The following is a 22,794-nucleotide window of genomic DNA, read 5'->3' on the forward strand; positions in this document are numbered from 1 at the left end:
CTGATTTTACAATGGCTATAAAGACACCTCCTAGGTAAGATCATTTAACCATTGGCACCCATACTTTTCTAGAATACTCAGGGACACTACACCAGGTTATTGACCTATCAACAATTTGCAAACTTCAGTGACATAAAACAGTGTCAAAAAACAGACTATATCATTGTGTCATCAAGAAAACATTGCTCTGCATTAAATTTCATCTGATGTCCATCTGTCCAATCTACCAACCTAACGATGCCCTCCTGACATTATTTATAGTCCTCTTCACAGTTAATCATGCCTCCAAGGTGTGCATTGTCTGCAAATTTAGCATTATGCTCCCTATACTTGTGTCCATATCATTTAGTTATATGAATCAGAGCATTGTCCTAACACTGGCCTTTGGGCAATTTCACTGGTTACATTCTATGCTGCCACACTCCCCATAAGAAACTGCACTTTAATCTTAGCAACAAGCCTTCTCTGTGGCATTTTTGAAAATCCATGTCATTAACATCCACTATATTTTTTAAAATACATTCAATCTATTATTGTCTCAAAAAACTCTTAAATTGTTCAGACATAAGTTGCCTTTTACAAATCTATGTTAGCCACCTGTAATTAGCCCATGTTTTTCTAAGTGACTATTAATTTTATCCCCTACTTAGCTTGCAGAACATTGCCAACCAGCAACATTATGCTAACTGGTCTACATGTATTTGGCTTATCTCTTCCTGCCTTCTTGAACAGAAGTAATGCATTGGCACACCTTCCATAGTGACTGTTATTTCATCTGTGAATTCTCTCAGCATTCTGAGATACATAGCATCAGGACCCAGTGTTTTCTTCACTTTAAGTTCCACCAGCTACTATTGTCTTATCTATAGTAACCCTAATTAATTTCTCTAATCCTCAGCTACACTTTCATTTCCAGTATGATTTTATAAAATCATGGTAAAGTGCTCTTTTAACTTCTTCCTCCATGGGATCTTCTTCCACAGCTCTGGTCAGCTCGAACCTTTCTTTAGCTATTCTTTACTTTTTAATCTGTTCAAAGAATTCTTTACTGTGCCCTCTATGTTCCCGGTCAATCTTTCTGAAGATGTTTTCTTAGTATTTGTATTCGTCTTTTATACTTCACTTGATTATCTTTTGCTCTATGGTTAGCTCTATATTAGTTATATGCTTCTTTTTAAATTTCATTTTAAATTCTCTAATTATTTAAGGAACTCCAGCATTTGTTGCACCCTCTTTAATGGAGCAGAATGCTACTGAGGACCGACACTAAGTTATATAATTTTAGAAACACCAACTCCAATGAAAAAGAAAAAGATTTGCATTAATATATTGCTTTTATCACATTGTAACATTAATTGTGTGTAATAAATGACATTGAATTACTAGATAGGCAGACAAGGCAGTCACTTTGTACACAACAAGAACCCATAAACAGCAGTGCAATGAATCACCAGTATGAAGGAATGAACATTGGCCAGGACATTAAAAATACACCTTATCTTCTTTGTAAAGGACATGGGATCTTTAACATCCACTTGAATTAAAGAAACAGGTAGATTTTTTTTAATGTCTTATCCATAAGCCAACCCCATCCAATATTAAAAGGAATTCCACAGCACTCCACAGGAGTGAAGGATGAATCCAGTTTCAGAGGTGAGGATAATACCAACTGAATTCAGCTGACAAAAGGCTGTTACATAAGTTCACATCATTAGAAATTTACATTGAACCTGAAAGTGGGTAAGAAAGTGGTTAAGGAGAGGTTATTGTTATGGGAGTGATACTGATGTAGAGGCAGAGGAGTACTGAATGATTTACCTCAGGGATCAGTTCTGGGATTCCGACTGTTTTGAATTTACATCAGCTAGTTAGATTATGAAACTCAATATAAAATGATCAATTTCACAATGGATACCAAACTGGAGATGGTGGGGGAAGTGAGAGAAGTAGTTGAGTCAGAGCCCAAATAAAAAATGAGATTAAATCTGTAAATGTGACAGGTGAAATTTAATACAGATAAATGAGGCCGCTGCATATTGGAAGAAAAATGGATGGGATAAATGCTCTGCAAATGATACAGAGATAACTAAAGGTGAGATTCAAAGCAATTGGGGGTGCTAGTAAACTCAGTACTTTATGTCAAATAATATTAAAGCAGCAAGCAAAGCTCTGCCTCCCCCGCCCTCACCTCCAAGAAGTGCAAGGAGCTCATGGACTTCTTTGTCACTAAAATTGCTTTGTCCTGGATGGTGTCGAGCTTCTTGAGTGTTGTTGGGGCAGCACCCATCCAGGCAAGTGGAGAGTATTCCATCACACTCCTGACCTGTGCCTTGTAGATTGTGGACAGGCTTTGGGGAGTGAGAAGATGAGTTACTCACTGCAGGATTCCTAGCCTCTGACCTGCTCTTGTAGCCACAGTATTTATATGGCCACTCCAGTTCAGTTTCTGGTCAATGGTAGCCCCTAGGATGTTGATAATGGGGGATTCAGCGATGGTAATGCCATTGAATGTCAAGGGGAAATGGTTAGATTCTCTCTTGTTGGAGATGGTCGTTGCCTGGCACTTGTGTGGCATGAATGTTACTTGCCACTTATCAGCCCAAGCCTGGATATTGTCCAGGTCTTGTTGCATTTCTACATGGACTGCTTCAGTATCTGAGGAGTCGCGAATGATGTGAATATTGTGCAATCATCAGCGAACATCCCCACTTCTGACCTTATGATTGAAGGAAGGTCATTGATGAAGCAGCTGAAGATGGTTGGGCCGAGGACACTACCTTGAGGAACTCCTGCAGTGATGTCCTGGAGTTCAGATGATTGACTTCCAACAACTACAACCATCTTCCTTCGCGTTAGGTATGACTCCAACCAGCGGAGAGTTTTCCCCTTGATTCCCATTGACCTCAGTTTTGCTAGGGCTCCTTGATGCCATACTCGGTCAAATACTGCTTTGATGTCAAGGGCAGTCACTCTCACCTCACCTCTTGAGTTCAGCTCTTTTGTCCACGTTTGAACCAAGGCTGTAATGAAGTCAGGAGCTGAGTGGCCTTGGCGGAACCCAAACTGAGCGTCACTGAGCAGGTTATTGATAAGCAAGTGTTGCTTGATGGCACTGTTGATGACACCTTCCATCACTTTACTGATGTTTGAGAGTAGGCTGATGGGGCAGTAATTGGCTGGGTTGCACTTGTCCTGCTTTTTGTGTACAGGACATACTTGGGCGATTTTCCACATTGCCAGGTAGATGCCAGTGTTGTAGCTGTACTGGAACAGCTTGGCTAGGGGCGCGGCATGTTCTGGAGCACAGGTCTTCAGTACTATTGCCGGAATATTGTCAGGACCCATAGCCTTTGTAGTATTCAATGCCTTCAGTCGTTTCTTGACATCATGCAGAGTGAATCGAATTGGCTGAAGTCTGGCCTCTGTGATGCTGGGGACTTCAGGAGGAGGCCAAGATGGATCATCAACTCGGCACTTCTGGCTGAAGATTGTTGCAAATGCTTCAGCCTTATCTTTCACACTAATGTGCTGGGCTCCCCCATCATTGAGGATGGGGATATTTGTGGAGCCACCTCCTCCAGTTAGTTGTTTAATTTTCCACCACCATTCACAGTTGGATGTGGCAGGACTACAGAACTTAAATCTGATCTGTTGGTTATGGGAACGCTTAGCTCTGTCTATCACATGCTGCTTATGCAGTTTGGCACACAAGTAGTCCTGTGTTGTCTCTTCATCAGGTTGACACCTCATTTTGAGATATGCCTGGTGCTGCTCCTGGCATGCCCACCTGCACTCTTCATTGAACCAGGGTTGGTCTCCTGGCTTGTTGGTAATGGTAGAGTGGGGAATATGCCAGGCCATGAGGTTACAGATTGTGGTTGAGTACAATTCTGCTGCTGCTGATGGCTCACAGCACTTCATGATGCCCAGTTTTGCATTGCTAGATCTGTTTGAAATCTATCCCATTTAGCATGGTGGTAGTGCCACACAACACGATAGAGGGTATGCTCAATGTGAAGGCGGGACCTCATCTCCACAAGGACTGTGCTGTGGTCACTCCTACCAATACTGTCATGGACAGATGCATCTGTGGCAGGCCACAGGATCTACTGCCAAAGACCGACCTACCTTGAGATGACCGTGAACTAGTGCCAGAGAAGACTGCAACTGTCTAGGCAGATGGTCACAGAAATGTGTGCCCTCGTGGCAGAAGACCTCAGAGACAAAGAAGTTCAAGGCCACAGTGACTTTAGCAGCTACTGGCAGGGCATGGTGAGCAGTGCTATGAGGTTTGAGGTCTTTCGTCAAGCTTTCAGTCACCTGTTCTATTATCTTTTTATGTTCTCTTGTCAACTTTTACATGATATCACTCTTGTGAAGTGCCTTGGGATGTTTTGATACTCTAAAGTTACAATATAAATGCAAGTTGTTGAACAATATCATCAGATCAATAGAATATGGAGTGGATTTTCCTCACCTGAGCATAATGGCTTACCTGGGCACATTGTATGAAAGAAAATCAAGTGGGGTCTGGTGCATGACCATAAGAGAGTCTACCAGATTTTCAATCCATACTTGATGCTGACACAGAGATGCTCTAACAGAAAAGGTGTTCCATTCATTTTCCAGCACTGACATTCATCACCTTCAAATAAAAACATATATAAATTGTACCTGGCTTCAGAGGAGCAAAAGTAAAACTTGTTCTGTTCTTTAATGTGCAACATCCGTGTGCCTTTAGCTACAATTGGATGCATAATGCCATAATTCCCAGGGTTGGACATAAAGCAAGTGTCACTGTCTTCACTGTAACAGCTCTTCTTGAACCCAGAAAATGTGACATCTGAAAAAAGAAAAAGATTCTTAAGCAATTTCAAATGAAAGATTCTTGGTCATTAATAGCTGAAAAATTCTTAGCTCTTTTTATTTGTTCATGTACACAACTCACAGTACAAATTTCTCACCATTTTCATATTGAAAATTGTTTCTGAATTTAGTTGGACTGCCAAACCTTATTTTTCACATTGGACTGTAAGCTGGTTGGGACGTCTTAATAATTGACCCGGGCACATTAAATAGAACAGGCACAGTGGCGCAGTGGTTAGCACTGCAGCCTCACAGCTCCAGCGACCCGGGTTCAATTCTGGGTACTGCCTGTGTGGAGTTTGCAAGTTCTCCCTGTGTCTGCGTGGGTTTTCTCCGGGTGCTCCGGTTTCCTCCCACAAGCCAAAAGACTTGCAGGTTGGTAGGTAAATTGGCCATTATAAATTGCCACTCGTATAGGTAGGTGGTAGGGAAATATAGGGACAGGTGGGGATGTGGTAGGAATATGGGATTAGTGTAGGATTAGTATAAATGGGTGGTTGATGATCAGCACAGACTCGGTGGGCCGAAGGGCCTGTTTCAGTGCTGTATCTCTAAACTAAACTAAACTAAAAGAACAGCACATGTGGATCAGCTGCAGATGCAACCCACTTAACTTTCTATATCTACATTAAATCAAAAATCTTCAGTATAGTGTAACCTTCCTAGAGCCAAAAATCCTTTGACTTTTCAGTGCACTCCCACTGGAACTGCAATGGGAGTACAGCTGCAGAGCAAAGGCCCAGACATACTTAGTAACTGGCTACTGAATAACAGTAGTGGAGCCACCTTAGAATCCAGGGCAAGGCTCATCGCATGAGGCAGAGATAGTAATTCTTTTAACCAACAGAGGTGAAGGGGCCGAGTATATCCTCTTTCCACGGAAAGTCCAGCACTTTTCTGATGAACTACAACTGCTTCATGTAGTTTGGAAATCTAATGAACTCCCCCTGACCGTTCAAAACTTCAGCAGCGTCAGGGACAGGGGTCCCAGTTGAGCACAGTCCACAGATCTTCGGCTTCTCAATTTCAAAAAATTATTCATGAAATTTAAACTAAACATTTTTAGTTAAGGAAAAAAAGGCTGTGTGTGTGTGTGTGAGAGAGAGAAAAAAACATGACAGATGCCAATAATTACACACATTGTTGTTAGCTGGTTGCAAATTATAAATGCTCTATAAACTTCCGAAAGGCTATTAAGATTAAAAGGAAGCACAATGGTGGGGGTAATTTTCAATTTTAGTGTCAGGTGAGAAACAGGTGGCAGCCCATTTTACAACTCGCTCAATTTTCACTGTCTAGACTTTGGCCCTTCATTTGCAACAATACCTTTGCAGTTCTTGATATGCTGAATCATTCCCAGACTTTTGAGGCATCTGTCCCTAGCAAAACATCCACTGTCTCCCATCCAAGTCATTCCCCATGGTATGGCACCCACATTCACTCCTTCAAGTTCAAGCAGCACAGATTTTAATGTATCCAATGCACAATTGGTAAAGCCATCAACTGTCAGATCTAGCTCGACCATATTTCCCACAATTCCCCATTTGAATCCTTCAATAAAGTTTTTTTTCCTGCAACAGCATCACAACTGTCCTAAACAAAGTCAATAATGGCATATTTGTAATTATGACCATCATCCCTCATATTTCATGACCTCTATGCAGCTTTTGACCCCAGTGATCACATCATCCTCCTCCAATGTCTCTATCTGTTGTCCAGCTGACTGGGACTGTCCTCACTTGATTCCACTCTCAGTTATACAGTTGTAGCCACAGCATCTCAACTAATGGCTTCTCTACTCATTCCTACACTGTTATTTCAGTAGCTCCCCAAAGGTCCTCCTTTAAACCTTCGTCTTCTTTTTCTATATACTGGTCCTTGATTACATCATCCACAGATATAAATTGAAATTACACATGAACGCTGATGACACCCAGCTCTACCTCTCTCAACCCCTCCTCTAATGCTTTAGTATTGTCCAGACTTGACTAAGGCACGATTTCCTCTAAAACTTCCTAAGTCATTGTCTTTAGTCCCCATCACAAACTCTAACATCCTCCTAAACACTGTTAGACAGGTTCTTTGTAAACCTCAGCATTCTACATAATCCCAAGCTAAGCATTCATCTTATATTCTCTGCATTAAAATCACTGATTACTTTCACCTCTTCAAAATTGCCTCTCACTGCACCTGCTTCAGTCTGTCTGTTACTTTGGAGGAAGTTTTTTTTATTATTCATTTGTGGGATGTGGGTGTCACTGGCTAGACCAACATTTGTTTCCCATCCCTAATTGCCCTTGAACTGAGTGGTTTGCTAGGCCATTTCAGAGGGTATTTTAAGAGTCAACCACCTTGCTGTGGCTCTGGAGTCACATGTAGACTAGACCAGGTAAGGATGGCAGATTTCCTTCCCTAAAGGGCATTAGCGAACCAGATGGGTTTTTACAACAATTAACAATGGTTTCATGGTCATCATTAGAATAGTTTTTTTAAATTCCAGATTTATTATTTGAATTCAGATTTCACCATCTGCCATGGTGGGATTTGAACCCATGTCCCCAGAGAATTAGTCTGGGCTCTAGATTACTAGTCCAGTGACATTACCTCTACACCACACCTCCCCCTCACATACAGGGGATGCATGTCAGCAATTCAAGCATCACACGCACACCTCATCCCCACCATTTGTAATCTATATGTATGCCCAAATTACTAATCTTCACTCCTAGCATTCAATACCTCATGTCAGGAGATCTCAAGGTACAAATTTATCTCTGTGACTCAATGGCTAACACTATAACAACACTGAGGTTCTGAGCCACACAACCAACAGATAACTCTGATATAAAAACAAGAACAAGATAACTCTGATAGATAGGTTCTCACCAAAAAAAAAACTGAAAGGCCTACCTTCAAGTTTTGTGATGCCGTGAACTGCTGAATAGCTTGTTATTTGATGCCATGGTCTATTTGGGCCTTCACCTGGCTTTGACGTAAATGCTGGCCACAAGATTCCAATACGGCCTTGAGATGGAGTCCTGGGAGCATGGACATTATGAGTCAGGTGACTCGTCAAAGTAGGTTTGATACGGTCTTTAAAGCAATCAAAGGTTGAACTGGTGCCAATGATCACAGACTTCTGTATCTCTATATACTTTTTCACACATTTATGTTTCTGAGCTGATTCTCCATAAACCATTGGGAGGAGTCCAACCCCATTATCAACAAGTGTCACATTACAAACAAGGACACTGCTTTGAATATGGAGAAAAATACCATAATCATAGTTCTTGTAAGCCAGAAAGCCACTGATTTTACTGCAGCATTGAAATCCATCTCCTGTATATAGATGAACACCATGGAGGTTTGAATGAGCCACATTACCAGACCAAGGCGGTTCTTGTTGAAAACATTGCTGCCCGTTAATATAGTAACCTAAACGTTCAGACCCAGCTACCACATTATTCAGAAGTTTGACATTGTCCACCAAGTTCACTTTGATGCCAGCAATCCATTCTGCTCCATTGTCTGGCTGTCTGGTCAGCACGATGAGGTTCCATAGTAGAGTGTGGTTCTGACCTTCCAGATCCAGGCCATGGCCTTCAGTGTTGTAGATCACATTATCACGTAACAGAATACCACTGCTCGCCACTGAGTGAACACCACAACCACAAGTCTGATGAATGCTGCAGGATATCAATTCTGATCCAGGGCTGATATTACTGAACTCTATTGCTGAATGGCCTCGTTTTCCAATCCGTACAAACTCCACATTTGAAACTTGCAGAATGCCTGTTGGATAAAATACATATTCTGTAGTTGGTGATGTGGAAAAGAAAGTAAGAAATAGAACAACTTACAGACTAATAGCTAAAATAACTAGTCATAATGGTGGATGGTTCATGGTAGAAAAAGAAATTAGAAAATGAATGAAATATAAACCATTTTAAATATGAAGAAAACATAATGTAATAACACCATAGCAAATAGAGATCAGCAACTTACCTCAGAAAAGGAAAGAAAATCACAGGAGTAGGCTTAATTGAACAACTTTTGGAGGTCAATCATCTCAGCTCCACGACATCACTGCAGGGGTTCCTCAGGGTAGTGTCCTACGCCCAACCATCTTCAACTGTTTTATCAATGAACTTCCTTCCATCATAAGGTCAGAAGTGAGGATGTTCATTGATGATTGTAGAGTGTTCAGTTCCTTTCGCAACTCCTCAGATAATGAAACAGTCCATGTCCATATGCAGCAAGACCTGGACAACATTCAGGCTTCGGCTGATCAGTGGCAAGTAACATTCGCACCACACAAATGGCAGGCAATGGCCATCTCCAATAAGAGAGAATCCAACCAGCTCCCCTTGACATTCACCAGCGTTACCATCACTGCAATCCCAACCATCAACATCCTGGGGATCACTACTGACCAAAAGCTTAACTGGACCAGCCACATAAATACTGTGACTACGTGAGCAGGTCAGATGTTGGGAATTCTGCAGCAAGTAACTCACCACCTGACTCTCCAAAGCTTATCCACCATCTACAAGGCACAAGTCAGGAGTGTGATGGAATACTCTCCACTTGCCTGGATGGGTGTAGCTCCAACAACACTCAAGAAACTTAACAACATCCAGGAAAAAGCAGCTCACTTGATTGGCCACTTCAAACATTCACTCCTTCCACCACAGGTGCACCGTGGCGGCAGTGTGTACCATCTACAAGATGCACTTCAGCAACCTGCCAAAGCACCTTCAACAGTACCTTACAAACCTGTGACCTGTTACGGCAGCAGGCACATAAGAACGCCTCCACCTGCAAGATCCCCTCCAAGCCACACACCATCCTGACTTGGAACTGTATCGCTGTCGCTGGGTCAAAATCCTGGAACTCCCTTCCTAACAGCACTGTGGGTGTACCTGCACCACATGGACCGCAGCGGATCAAGAAGATGGCTCCCTACCACCTTCTTAAGGGGATTCAAGGGTGATCAATAAATGCTTGCCTTTCCACTGATGCTCACATCCCATACATGAATAAAAAAAACTTTTTGCATACCCCTGGGCACATAGCTGTATCAAACATGCAGCGATGCAGGGATTTATAAGAAGTGAAAAGCAACAGCAAAACAAAATTAATGTGTCGTTATGACTGAGGTTGGAGGAGTGCACTATTTATTCTTGTTCCACTTCTCCACAGATCACAGCATATATTTAAATTTTTCCCACTTACCAATATGTCAATCATAGACTCTATTTTTATCCCAGAATTAAACACAGTAACCAGGTTTCTTTAATAAACAAAATTATCAGTTTATTATAAAACAAGACTTCACCAGTAATGAAGCAAAGCATAAACACACAGATCAAAATATAAAAGTTCCCTTTTTACCTTACAGACACACACACACACACACATTTACTCTTTAGAACTCTAGAACAAAACAAATATTGGCCAAAATACTTGCTAATTCTTGAAGAAAAAAAGAGAAGATATGAAAAGATGTCAGCAATCCTGGGATCTTCCTAGAACAGTTCTTGACAGGCAGGCTTTCCAGGGAAAATGCAGTAACAGGGGTTTCAAGCAGTTTCTTACAGTTGCTTCTGAGCTTCTCAAGAGATGGAAAACTGGTAGGATTTTTCAAAGAGCTGGAACCGACTGAGCTGGGTGTTGCTTTCTTGGCAAGTTTTCTCCAATTGTCTTTTCAAACCATTGTCCATATCCCAACTCACTGTCCAAAGCGAAAACATGAACAATGTCAGGAGTCAAGACTCCTGACCCCTATAAATTTTGACCTGTCCCTTCTCTGAAAACATCTTTCCTCAAGTCAAAAACAACCCCTGATGGGTAACTATTTGAAGACAGGTGCCTTCCAGTAATTGTTTACAGTCCAGACCTCTCAGTGACCCTTGTAAAAAAAAAGCATCCATGGACTCCTTTTCAGCTTTAAACCACAAATCTTCAAACTTTAACAAAAAATGGAAATACTCATAGCAGCATGCAAAATTCAATCTCTTGGTGTTACTATACAGTGACGCTACGAAGGCATCCCTGACAATTTGCAACGCGCCGCATATTGCTGGCCACTTCCCACACAGTGTAACTCAATTGGAGTGGCACACACAAGTATGTCCGTTCAAAGTTGTTGAACATGTGTGATCATGATGTCACTGCCGTCAACGGGCTAATGCAATGCAAGAAGACTAAAATTGGCAACGATTGTGCAGGCAAACTCTTCCTTATTCACTTCTGAAACAATAAGCATAACTAATCACCCTTGTGCATCCTCTTAGTGCTTGTCTTGTGTAATGTATAATACATATGTACATAATACATAATGTTGTATAATATGAGAAAGTGTGAAATTGTCCACTTTGGCAGGAAGAATAAAAAAGCATATTATCTAAATGGTGAGAGATTGCAGAGCTCTGAGATGCAGAGGGATCTGGGTGTCCTAGTGCATGAATCGCAAAAGATTAGTATGCAGGTACAGCACGTAATTAGGAAAACTAATAGAATGTTATCGTTTATCGCGAGGGGAATTGAATACAAAAGTAGAGAGGTTATGCTTCAGCTATACAGGGCATTGGTGAGACCACATCTGGAGTACTGTGTACAGTACCGGTCTCCTTATTTAAGGAAGGATGTAAATGCATTGGAGGCAGTACAGAGAAGGTTTACTAGACTAATACCTGGAATGGGCGGGCGGGCTGTCTTACGAGGAAAGATTGGACAGGGTAGCCTTGTATCCACTGCAATTTAGAAGAGTAAGAGGCGACTTGATTGAAACATATAAGATCCTGAGGGGTTTTGACAGGGTGGATGTGGAAAGGATGGTTCCCCTTGTGGGAGAATCTAGAACTAGGGGTCACTGTTTAAAAATAAGGGGTCGCCCATTTAAGACAGAGATGAGGAGAAATTTTTTCTTTCAGAGGGTCATGAGTCTTTGAAATTCTCTTCCTCAAAAGGCGGTGGAAGCAGAGTCTTTGAATATTTTTACGGCAAAGGTAGATAGATTCTTGAAAAGCAAATGGGTGGAAGGTTACCGTGGGTAGGTGGAAATGTGGAGTAATCAGTTCAGCCATGAATTTACTGAATGGCGGAGCAGGCTTGAAGGGCCGAAAGGCCTACTCCTGCTCCTAATTCGTATGTTCGTACGTACATATGTTCGTATATCTTGCAGGTGCCCTTGCCTGGCCTAGTGATCTTACACAGTGTTATCCCAGTGACTGCAGATAGCCTTACAGGATGCTCTTGAGCAGCTCTGGACCTTTAGGCCTGACTTCAGGCTGCACCACCTCAGCATTGGTGGCAGTAGTCTGAACTGGCTGGCTGAGAGGCAATAACAAGCACATTAACAGAGTGGCAGTGATGGGAGTATGAATACTGTCATCCTAAGAAAGAACAACAGGTTCATGCCCCATGGTGCCACTGCTACTTCCACAGAGTGGTACCTCAACAATCTTCATAATCTAATGGAGCACAGATTGCTGCAATGCTGTGAGAACCTGCATGCTATGTTGAGCACGAATAACCGTACCCACGATGGCAACAGCCTGAGCCTGGATGGCAGCAGCCAGGGATCTCATGACTTCTATCTGAGCTCCACTGCATTACTGAAACATTGGGAGGTCTCAGTCTGTGCTGTAGTTCAATCCATGACAATGGCCATCAGAAGATCCAGCATGGCAGTGGTGCCAAGGAGGTGCCCAACCCTTCTACGAAGGAAAGGATGGGTCCTGCACCACGTTGGAGCTGGACTCCTCCATGCTCCTAGCCAATGACTGGACGCTATCTGGCAGGCCTGCCAATGCACCAATTATTTCACTGTGCACCATAATCAGCGTTTTCCTATAGTTTGCCCCAGCCAGATCCTCCTCTGAATCCCCTGCAGCAGAACAGGTGTGTAACTTCACCCTCTGGGGAGTTCACACACAAGCTGATCTACTCCCTCATCCTGGCTGCAGCCCACTCATGCATGGTGACTCATAATGTGAAGATCCCATCTCTAAACTAGCTTCTAACATTTGCGCTGTGCCAGTATCTGAGCTGGTGGCTGCACGTATGTTAGAGGGCAGGGTGTGCTTCAAGATGAGTAATGGGGCTGTGGTGCATACAGCAGTGACAGAGGTGTGTGGTGTGGTGAGTTGGGATGTAATATGCAGATACATTCATTCATCTTGACCACCTGAGTGAGGTCATTAAACTATTTTGTGGCACTGCTGCCACAGGTTCTGGCAGCGGCACTCTGGGCATTAACCACCTTCCAACTTGCCCCCTTTCCCTTTGGTGGCTTAGTCTTGAGGGCTTCCTGCCCCCTGCTAGAGACATGGCCTCCTTCTTGGCCTTGACCACTCTACATTGTGCATCCAGGGCAGCATTGCTAAAGCAGGGGCCCTCTCCTTCCCCTGGCATGCCATACTCCTTGTCCCTCAGTGGCAAAAGCAATTATACAGCAGTCTGCAGCAAACCGCTGCAACTTCCATTTTATAGGAGCTGCATTTGGAGCACGTGATTTCTTCTCAACACTATTTAGCCCCCTGGAGTACGCAGAGGATGCTGTCAGCATAATGGCATCCAGGATGCTCATGACCACACCACTATCAAGGAAATGAGGTGGGTAGATGAGTTTTCTGTCTTGCTGCTTTGTTTCCAATGGGAGTAGACACACTGCATGTCAAGGTCACCACGCCCAAAAAGCAAGGCACATGAATTTTACATATCTATATAAAAAAAATTGAAAAGCAGGATAAAGCAGGCCAATTAAGCATACATCATATGTTCTCAATCCTTACTGCTCCAGTGCAATGTACCATAGAATGGAAGGTTGCGAGTTGCCGTGTGGAATTCCCAGAAGTTGAGATCTTGATATCATCTGATTTTCGTGAAATTCCACACAGGAGTCAGGCAAACCCCCTTCTCTTCCCCAAAGGTAGCAACATCTGAGAAAGGGGATTGCTAGACTGCTTTTGGGTGGCGGAAGAATGGCATAAAATACTTACATAACTAATAAACAACAGTGTTCAAAGCAAAATAAAAACATTGTTTTTTAATGCCCATTTGACTCCAGGACAATCTTGGAGAGTTGACAACCCTTGTCCCTCTCTATAATCTAAACTAACCAAAAATTTCCTCCAGGCCAAATAGGTTAAAAAAAAACTTGAAACCTAGCAACAACTTAAAATTCCATTTGGGGCATGAAGACTTCACATAATTTTCAAATTAAGCAACAGATTGATAGTTATCTTTCAGATGAGATGTTAAACTGAGGCCCTGTCTGTCCTCTCTGGTAGACGTAAACTCTATGTCAGCACTACACAGTAAAGGCCTGCTCAGTTCGGGAAAAAGAACCCAACCCAAACCCAACCGAACCACAGTGGACCCGAGCCCGACCCGACCCGAGTCCCTCTGATTTTGCCCCGAGCCCGACCCCGACTCGACCATCCCTTTACTTACCTTCCGACTCGGAACCTCCAGGAAGATGCCGCGCATGCGTGATGATGTCATAATGATGTCACTCACTCACTGAGCAGGCTCAGTTTTGTCCCGGACTCCCAGCTCAGGTAAGTTTTTTTAATTTCAATACTTACCAACAGAGCATTTACCGTGTGTGTCCGGCCCGACCTGACCCGAGCCCAAAAGCCAGATCTGGAAAAGGGCCTGACCCAAACCCGACACATGTCATCAGGTCCTGTCGGGTTCAGGTCGGGTAGCAGGCCTTTACTACACCGTGACATTTCAGGGCTCATAGTCTTTGTTGTATCCAGTGCACTCAACTGTTTCTTGACATTACATGAAGTGAATCAAATTGGCTGAAGACTGGCACTTGTGATGGTGTGGACCTCAGGGAGCAGGACAAGATGGATCATCCACAGTTTTGAACTTATGGATTGGGCCTTCCTTCTCTGAATTCCAATGGCTCCATTATCTTATTCCACTGTAATTTAAAATGGTCTTGCTTTCATAAATAATCATGATGTCATCTCTTGTAGGGAGTTTTGCATTCCAAGCTAAATTGATCATGTTACATGGTTACATGTGACCTATGAGGTAGTCCAACTAACAATAAGGATATTATGGCATTATATGCGACAAGCAGTAGAATATAAATATGAAACACATACCTGAGAATAGTTCCCCACTTGTCACATTTCTCTTTTGCCCAACAATAACCCAGGCGGCACAATCTCCATCAGCTGTGATTTGAACATTTCTGGTCAGTAGGCCAACTTCTGCCGCCAGACTAATGTAGTGTCCCTCATCAACCTTATGGGAACTGCCTGCGGAATAGAACCACCAAATTGTAGATTTAGTACAAGATCCTGGCAGTAGTTTCAAGCTGTTGATAATGTTTTCACTCTAATAAGAAGAAACTGAAATTTTGAAGCGTGTCACATGTGCTTTATTATAGATGGAATTCCACTCAGCCAATGTCCATGTGGTGAGTTACCATAGGCTGCACATTATGTAATTCAGTGCCCATTATCCTGGCAGCAGTTATGACGCCTTCGTTCTGTGGCAGTTCACTGTGCCAGCTGTACTTCAGCCACCACGGCAAACCAAAGGGCGACAAGGGCTATTTGCTGACCATATGGCTGATGACTCCAGTTCATGACTAACATTCCCCTCCAAGTCATACAGCATGCTGACTTGGAACTATTGCCATTCCTTCACTGTCTCTGGGTCAAAACCCTGGAACTCCCTTCCTAACAGCACTGTTGATGTACCTACACCACATAGACTGTAGTGGATTAAGGCGGCAGCTCACCACCACCTTCTCAAGTGCAATCAGGGATGGAAAATAAATGCTGGCCTTGTCAATGATGCTCACATCCCATGAGCAAATTTTAAAAAAAAAGCGTGAAGCATGTTTACCATACGAGTCATGCTGCTACAAGAAGTGTGATAGAACAGATAATTGATGTGTTGAAGCCATGATTCCACTGCCCGGACTGCTCTGGAAGAGCCTGCAGTACTCGGCTAAGAGGGTGGTCTGCTGGATGCTGCAACAACCTTGCTACCATGAGGAAATGGCCCTTACCGCAACTGATCAGATCAGAAGCTGAGGAGGAGGAGCATGAGGAGAAGGTGGAAGAGGAGCAGGAGGAGTGCGGGGGGGTGGGGGGGGGGGGGCGGGTGGGGGAAGAGGAAGGAACAGCCTAAACAGCTCCTTTCTGCCCAGGATGTACAAGAACTCATTCGAGTGAGATACCAGTAACTGTAACCACAATTCCCCATTCACAAATAGTCCAACACTCCTTCTCTTCCCTCTGTCACTGACCATCACATCGTCCTCTTGGTCATAATGCAAAAATAAAAGCCAACACAAAATAAACATTCCAAACCAAATTTAGAAATGAAATCATGCCATATTGCATACAAAAGTTAACTAGTCACCCCTCTGCATTCCCTTTGCCCATCTTAGTCCTGCTATGCAGTGCTACCCCAATGGCTACAGCATGGCTGGTGGAAAGCTGCTGACTTTCAGTGCAGCAGACTGCAGATGGTCTTGGAGGATGACCTCAAGCAGCTCTGGGCCTAAAAGCTGCTTCAGACTACACCATCTCAGCATGGGCAGCAGCAGTCTGGGATGGCTGGCTGACATGTAACTGGCAAAGTGTCAGGAGTAGGAGCACGAATGCTATCACCCTGCTCCTTCTCCATGGAGCCACTGCCACTCCCCCATGGCGATGCTGCAGCAATCCTAATAATCTGTTGCACTCTTGCTGGACTCCTGTGACACCTTGCAAGTCCATTTGAACACTGGAATCCACAGCCATGATGACAGCAGTTTGAGCTTCCACTGCAGCATTCAAACCTTTGATGGAAGCTGAGACATCGTCCATCAGATGCTGCACTGTAGCTGGGTCCACAAGTGTGTAGATGTAGTTAGCTACCAGTTCCATGCTGGAAAAGATTGGCTCCAAGCTCTACAAAAAACCCTCTGCTATGTTGATGCCAGACTTCTGCATAACATTGAACACACGTTTTGTGGCAGGCTTGCCAATACGCCAAACATTTTGTTGTTGATCCCCATCTGCTTTGTTATGTAGCCTACCCCATCAAAGTGCTCATCTGAGTCATCTGCAGCAGAACTTGTGTGTGACCTCACCCTCCGATGAGCTGGCACCCGCACTATCCTTGTCTTCTGCCCTGGCTGCAGTGCACTTGTGCCCGGTGCCTCACCACACGCAGATCTCACCCCTTTTCTCTAAGAAATGCATAGTTTCAGTATCTGTGCTGGTGGTTGTGAGTGTTTTCAAGTGACAATGTGTCTTCATCATCACTCTCTCTGGCTTCCTCCACTGCCTGGTCAGGTTGCATTTCTTGGGAATCTGAAAGGAAAAAGGTATAAGGGTAAGATTGTGATGGGGCGGGGGGGGAAGTAAGAGGTGCAATCTTGCACCATTTACATCATCTTCACTGAATTCAGCCCTAGCGCTGGCTATGGTCTCAGCAATGGCACTTCCAATAATGGCCTGCACTGTCTCTTTCCTGGGATTAAGAGCATGCAGGCACCTCTTCCCTCTGGTTAGTATCTCCGGCCTCTGGCTATGCACACCCTGCAAGAATGAAGTGTGTCAGTGAGTATCATGCAATAGGTTTGGGTAATGTTGCCTTCATTGTTGAATATTTGACAGTGTTTGCAGTCTATGAGATGTGGATGTGAGGCTGGCAGCAATGCCAATTGTGTGAAGGTGATATGAAAGATATGAACCTTAGGTATGAGCCTTGGGGCGTGTGGTGATTTGAGCAGTATCTGAGGCTAGTGGTGCAGTTGGGAGGTTACGGCATTTGAAGATGCATTCACTGACAGTGGTCACTCATGTGAGGTCATGAAACTCCTTGTGATTCTGCATTCAGGTCCTTTTGGCTGCACTCCTAGGATTAACCTCTAACTGTCTGCTTCTACTGCCTCCTCACCTTCTGCATGGAGTGCCTCCTGCTCCCACTGCAGATGCAAGACGTCGCCCCTACTTTCCACCTCCTCCATTAAGGCCTCCAGTGCAGCATCCGAGAACCTTGGAGCCCACGCTCTCCTGGTTAACCATTCTTCTCTCTTTCTCAGGATTCCCAGCACCAATCCAGCTACAATGTGTCTTCCCTGTAAGAGGCACAGGCTACCTTTAAGCAGCGCAGGCTAGATTTACGTAGTACTAGCAGGTTAGGATTTTGGGTCCCCTGCTGATGTGTGTCGACAATTAACAGTGCGGTTAGCACTTACCTCATGCAGAAATCATGATAATGAGCAGGCAGCATGAAGATGCCTTGTTTCCTGCATTACAATGAACAGGCACAGGGCACAAGTGCATCAGGATCTCCATGGCCATCTTCAGGGGGCTATCCAATTTAGCCCTTGATCTTGTGACGAATGAGCCGGTGGCGCAGTGGTAATGTCGCTAGACTTGAGGCCCTGGCTAATGCTCTGGGGACATGAGTTTGAATCCCACCGTGGCAGATAGTGAAATCTGAATTAAATTAATAAAAAATCTGGAATTAAAAAGCTAGTCTAATGGTAACCGTGAAACCATTGTCGATTGTTGTAAAAACCCATCTGGTTCACTAACGCCCTGTAGGGAAGGAAATCTGCTGTCCTTACTTGGTCTGGCCTACATGTGACTCCAGACCAACAGTAATGTGGTTGACTCTTAAATGCCCTCTGAAATGGCCTAGCAAGCCACTCAGTTCAAGAACAATTAGGGATGGGCAATAAATGCTGGCCTAGCCAGTGATGCCCACATCCCAGGAACAAATGAAAAAAAGCTGGAGATTGTAAATTAAATCCTTATTAAATTGACAAAAACTCCCAATTCTATCTGTCTTTGTAACATAACTTCAAGTAGCTACTTGATCAAATCTTCAACATTAATCTCTTAAGCAGTGAATAACCCTCGTAACAATCATAAAGTGCACTTGTTTTCTATTAGTTGGCATCTGCAAATGTTTTTTTAAGTCCTCGTTCTTTCTAAAGTTAAATAGTTTTCAGTTATCCTGCTAATTGACATCAGCAGGCTCCAGTCTTATTTGAGTGTCATGAGCAAGCAACACAACAAACATCATTGTCCACTGGCAGAGATTATTGCCTGGCAAGCATATGAAGGCCTCCCTTGGTTCTTGAGTTAATTTATCCCAAATGGCTAATGAAACAAATATTTACTTCAATTTTCAGACTTTAATTGGTAAATTATTACCCTGAGGTTATAGACATGATTTTCATCTTGCAGTCAAGAAGAAGAAACTCATTCAGATTTCACTTGACTCTGTGTGGAGAAAATTGACAATCAATAATTTGTTCATTGTTACTGGATTCACTGACTGGTAATTTGCCTTTACTCATTATAAACTGAATTACATTTGTCCCAATTTTCTTTGCCAGATAGAACCTTAATGCATGAGAGAGGAGACTCATTCCATCTGTCTAGGCTGAATTTCAACCTAGTTCTTAGAAGTGAAAGGACAAAATTGTTAAATTTGCCCACTTTTGCTTTTATTACCTAAGTTTTTAAGTTGCCCACTTTTGCTTTTATTACCTAAGTTTTTACATTGTGTTAGTTTAAGGCGAAGCACGTCAAGAATATTTCAGTCAGTGCTTAAGTAATTCTGGTGAAATGGGATTGATGCAGACAGACCAGGAAGGTACCACATTTGACCACTAATTTTAAAAAATTCCTAATAAAAAAGATGATTACATACTTTTTTATATACGAGTACAAGGTCAGGGGAGAGAGTGCAGTAAATATTGTGCAGGAAAAAAAAAGTAAAAAAACAGGAGCAAAAAGACGACAGGGAAACAATAAAGGGGGAATTTTAACTGGCAGTGGATTTTTGGGGCGGTAGCATGACTCATCATTCTGAGGCCCCGTGGATTTTAACTGCCAGACTTCATTAACATAATATTGCTAGGCTACCCGCCATGATGGCAGCAGTGACGGGACAAATCAGCAGGCAGTCCCCTCACTTGCAGGGCTATTTAATGTGAAATTATACCTCTAAAAGGAAGCTACATGCAATCTAGAAGCTGAGTCCAATGCAAACTCCAGGTTTTCTGATACATTTCCAGTAGGTTCCGCACAGAGGAAAGACCTCTTTCTTTCAAATGGAAAAAGATGCCAAGGCAAAACATTCAACAGGCCTGGAGACAGGTGCCAAAGGTAGTCAATGCTAGGAACACCACCTTCACGACCTGGAGCCAATGCAGGGAAAGGTTCAATGACCTGGCCAGAGCAGCAAAGGTGAGTACAGGTCTTCACATCACCATTTTTTTGCATTTCTCCTGGTGACAGCACTTCCACACATGCTTCCCCTCTGCACACTTCTCTCCCTGCACCACATCCTTTTCCAGCAATCACAAGGGATGCTCCTCTTCATTACAATCACACATTGGACTGTTGTTTGCTGCCTTCACAGCAGGCACTAACAGCAACTGCAAGACAATGAACTCCACTGATGACTTCTTTCTAACTTCACAATCCAGCCACTTTCTTTCCACCGATCACCTTCCCATCATTGCTGCAACTCGCTCATTCTCCCTTGTAGCCACATAAAGAAGTTCCACAAATATGAACACCCCTTAGCCACTCACTAAATCACTCCCTCTTTTTCTGCAAGAAAGAAAAATATGTCTCACAACACAAACAGCAGCAAGAGATCAGTTAGCACCAGCTCTTAGCATGATGGAGCAGGCAGCACTCGAGATCATAGGCCCATTAAGGTAAAGGAAAGTGCTGCTAATCCGCAAGCCCATGGGAATGGTAGCGGTGCATTGGAATGGCACGGGTTGCCCTCTCTCAGGATGTGAGCACATCTACTCCCTCACCATCTCTGTAGCCAATGCCCATCATAGTGCCAGAAAGCTATCTCAATCAAGCTACTCCAGCAGCAGCTGAGGACCAACAATTTCCAACCGAGCCCTCAAAGGCTGAAGCACCCAAAAATTCTTAGGTGAACAACAGTAGCCTTCCACCAGCTATGCTGAAGCCAATGGCAGAACATTTTGTAGTAGTAGGATTAGTAAAGAAAAAAAACATTGAAGAAAGTTACTTTGAGTTGACACTTGGGTGAGAAGTTATGCCATGGCTATTACTGTCATTGACATTAAAGATTTCACCTTTTCACATTGGGAGCTTTTGGCTGAAGTGTGCTTTCATAGTGTGTCATTAGTCTGCCTTGTCGGGATGTCATATATATGATAGTTGGCTCAATGGTTTCAATGTTCTTTATTGCAGGGTTGAAGGAGTACAAAGTTCTTCATGCACTGCTCCCCAGACAGATCCAGGAAACTCATTCTGGGCCTGTATGCCCTGTTGGCTGGGTGAGGCTTTCCACAGCAGCCGTCCGCACCCCACACTAGTTGTCTCTTCAGAGACCCAACTGCTGCTCTTGAGGCAAGACAGCCTGCTGAGGCTCCTGCTCTTCATCCTCCTCCTCTTCATGCAATTAAGAAGCAAGGCTGACTGTCATAATAATCTGAGAGTTTATTGAGCTTGTGTAAGCAGAATAAATTTGGAAAAATAGCAATCTCCAAGACAAATGTTCCTATGTAACTCCAAACACAATAACAGACAGGTACCTATGATCTGACTGCGTTCAGGTGACTAACCTATTAAACTCAATTTCCAATGGCCCTTTCAAAATCGAACCTATTAGGTGTTACTCAGCAGGTTCAGTACTGGGCAGGACTTCTGTTTTTACATGTTAAAATTGCATTAGGTTCCGAACTACATCATTGGATTCCAATTTGTGTGTATTGATGAGGCCTCTGCCTGCTTCTGGCAGGCGTCTTGGATGCATAGAAGAAAAACAATGCAGTTAAAATAGTGGCACACAGAAATCAAGTGAATCTCCTGATACTCCACTAGTGCCCCCATTTTCCTGGGTAGGGGGAGTTAAAAATTTCTCCTTGGATATATTTATACAAATGCCAAAAGCATACAAAGGAAGTTGTAGAAATGGAAACATACATGTTGAAAAAGAAAAATGTTAACACAGATACATAAATTACAGACCTGTTTAAACCAGGATATTGACTGAGAGATTCAACTACTGGGAAGACAGCCTACAGAAGGAACATATATAACAAAGCCTGGCAGCATTGTTAAGAGTGAACATAATATCTTTGGAAATAAATCATATAAGTGCCTTGGCTGTAGAGTGAGATCAAGGATGACAAAAGTAAGAAATTAATAACTATTGATGCAGAATTGCTGAATATGAGCAGGCGGTTATTTTTTCCAGACTAAGCAGGTCTGTAAAAAGGCCAGGACATTATTGATCTGGGAGATTCAATTACCTAGATTGGGATCAGGAAAACACAAGAAATGCATGTTTCCTAGAAGTGGTGCAGGAACACTTCCTGTTAAAACAACCAAAGTAGTTAGAAGCTAGTCTGGATCTGACCTTCAATAATAATTCGAACATAGTACATAGTGTTTAAATAAAGGAGCATCTAGAACTCGATGATCAAAAAAATTAAACTGAAATGCTCATGACAGTCTGCAAAAAAGTAACAAAAATATAAGACTTTGAATGCACAATTTTCAAATTGTGCTGGCCTGCTAGGATTACACAACGGGAGATTTTGTGTGCGATTCCAGTGACACTCTGCTTGGTAAAATGGTGTTGCCAACTTTATCATTATATTTCATAGCATCCTTCATCCTGATTAGCACAGATCTCATCTTTCCAACTACACTTTCATCCTCTTGTTCCATTAAACTATTTGAAAGACAGAAACAGAATAACTTAATTCCAACCCCATTACCAGTGGCACAAGATTTCAACAGTAGTGTGGAAAGGGCAGGATGGGTAAAATAATTCCCTATAAATGTTGCAATTATCATTTATATACTCCATCAATCCCATGTATAAGATAAGATAAACACACAGAAGACTCAAATGCGCCTGTCCCTTTAAGATACTTTTTGG

General features: G+C 43.1%; 1 protein-coding gene across 11 annotated transcripts in view; it reads right to left on the bottom strand.

The window, feature by feature from the left end:
- Positions 1 to 22,794, bottom strand: part of LOC137360749 (fibrocystin-like) — a 604,145-nt gene that overhangs the window by 157,211 nt on the left and 424,140 nt on the right. For all 11 annotated transcript variants that reach the window (XM_068026018.1, XM_068026015.1, XM_068026020.1 and 8 more), the window contains 3 exons: positions 14,994 to 15,149; positions 7,777 to 8,658; positions 4,675 to 4,843 (listed from right to left, as the gene is read on the bottom strand). In XM_068026018.1, coding sequence (XP_067882119.1) covers positions 4,675 to 4,843; positions 7,777 to 8,658; positions 14,994 to 15,149 — 1,207 coding nt within the window. The remainder of the gene's footprint in view (positions 1 to 4,674; positions 4,844 to 7,776; positions 8,659 to 14,993; positions 15,150 to 22,794) is intronic.

Source organism: Heterodontus francisci, chromosome 3 (assembly GCF_036365525.1).
Source record: "Heterodontus francisci isolate sHetFra1 chromosome 3, sHetFra1.hap1, whole genome shotgun sequence".
NCBI lineage: Eukaryota > Metazoa > Chordata > Chondrichthyes > Heterodontiformes > Heterodontidae > Heterodontus > Heterodontus francisci.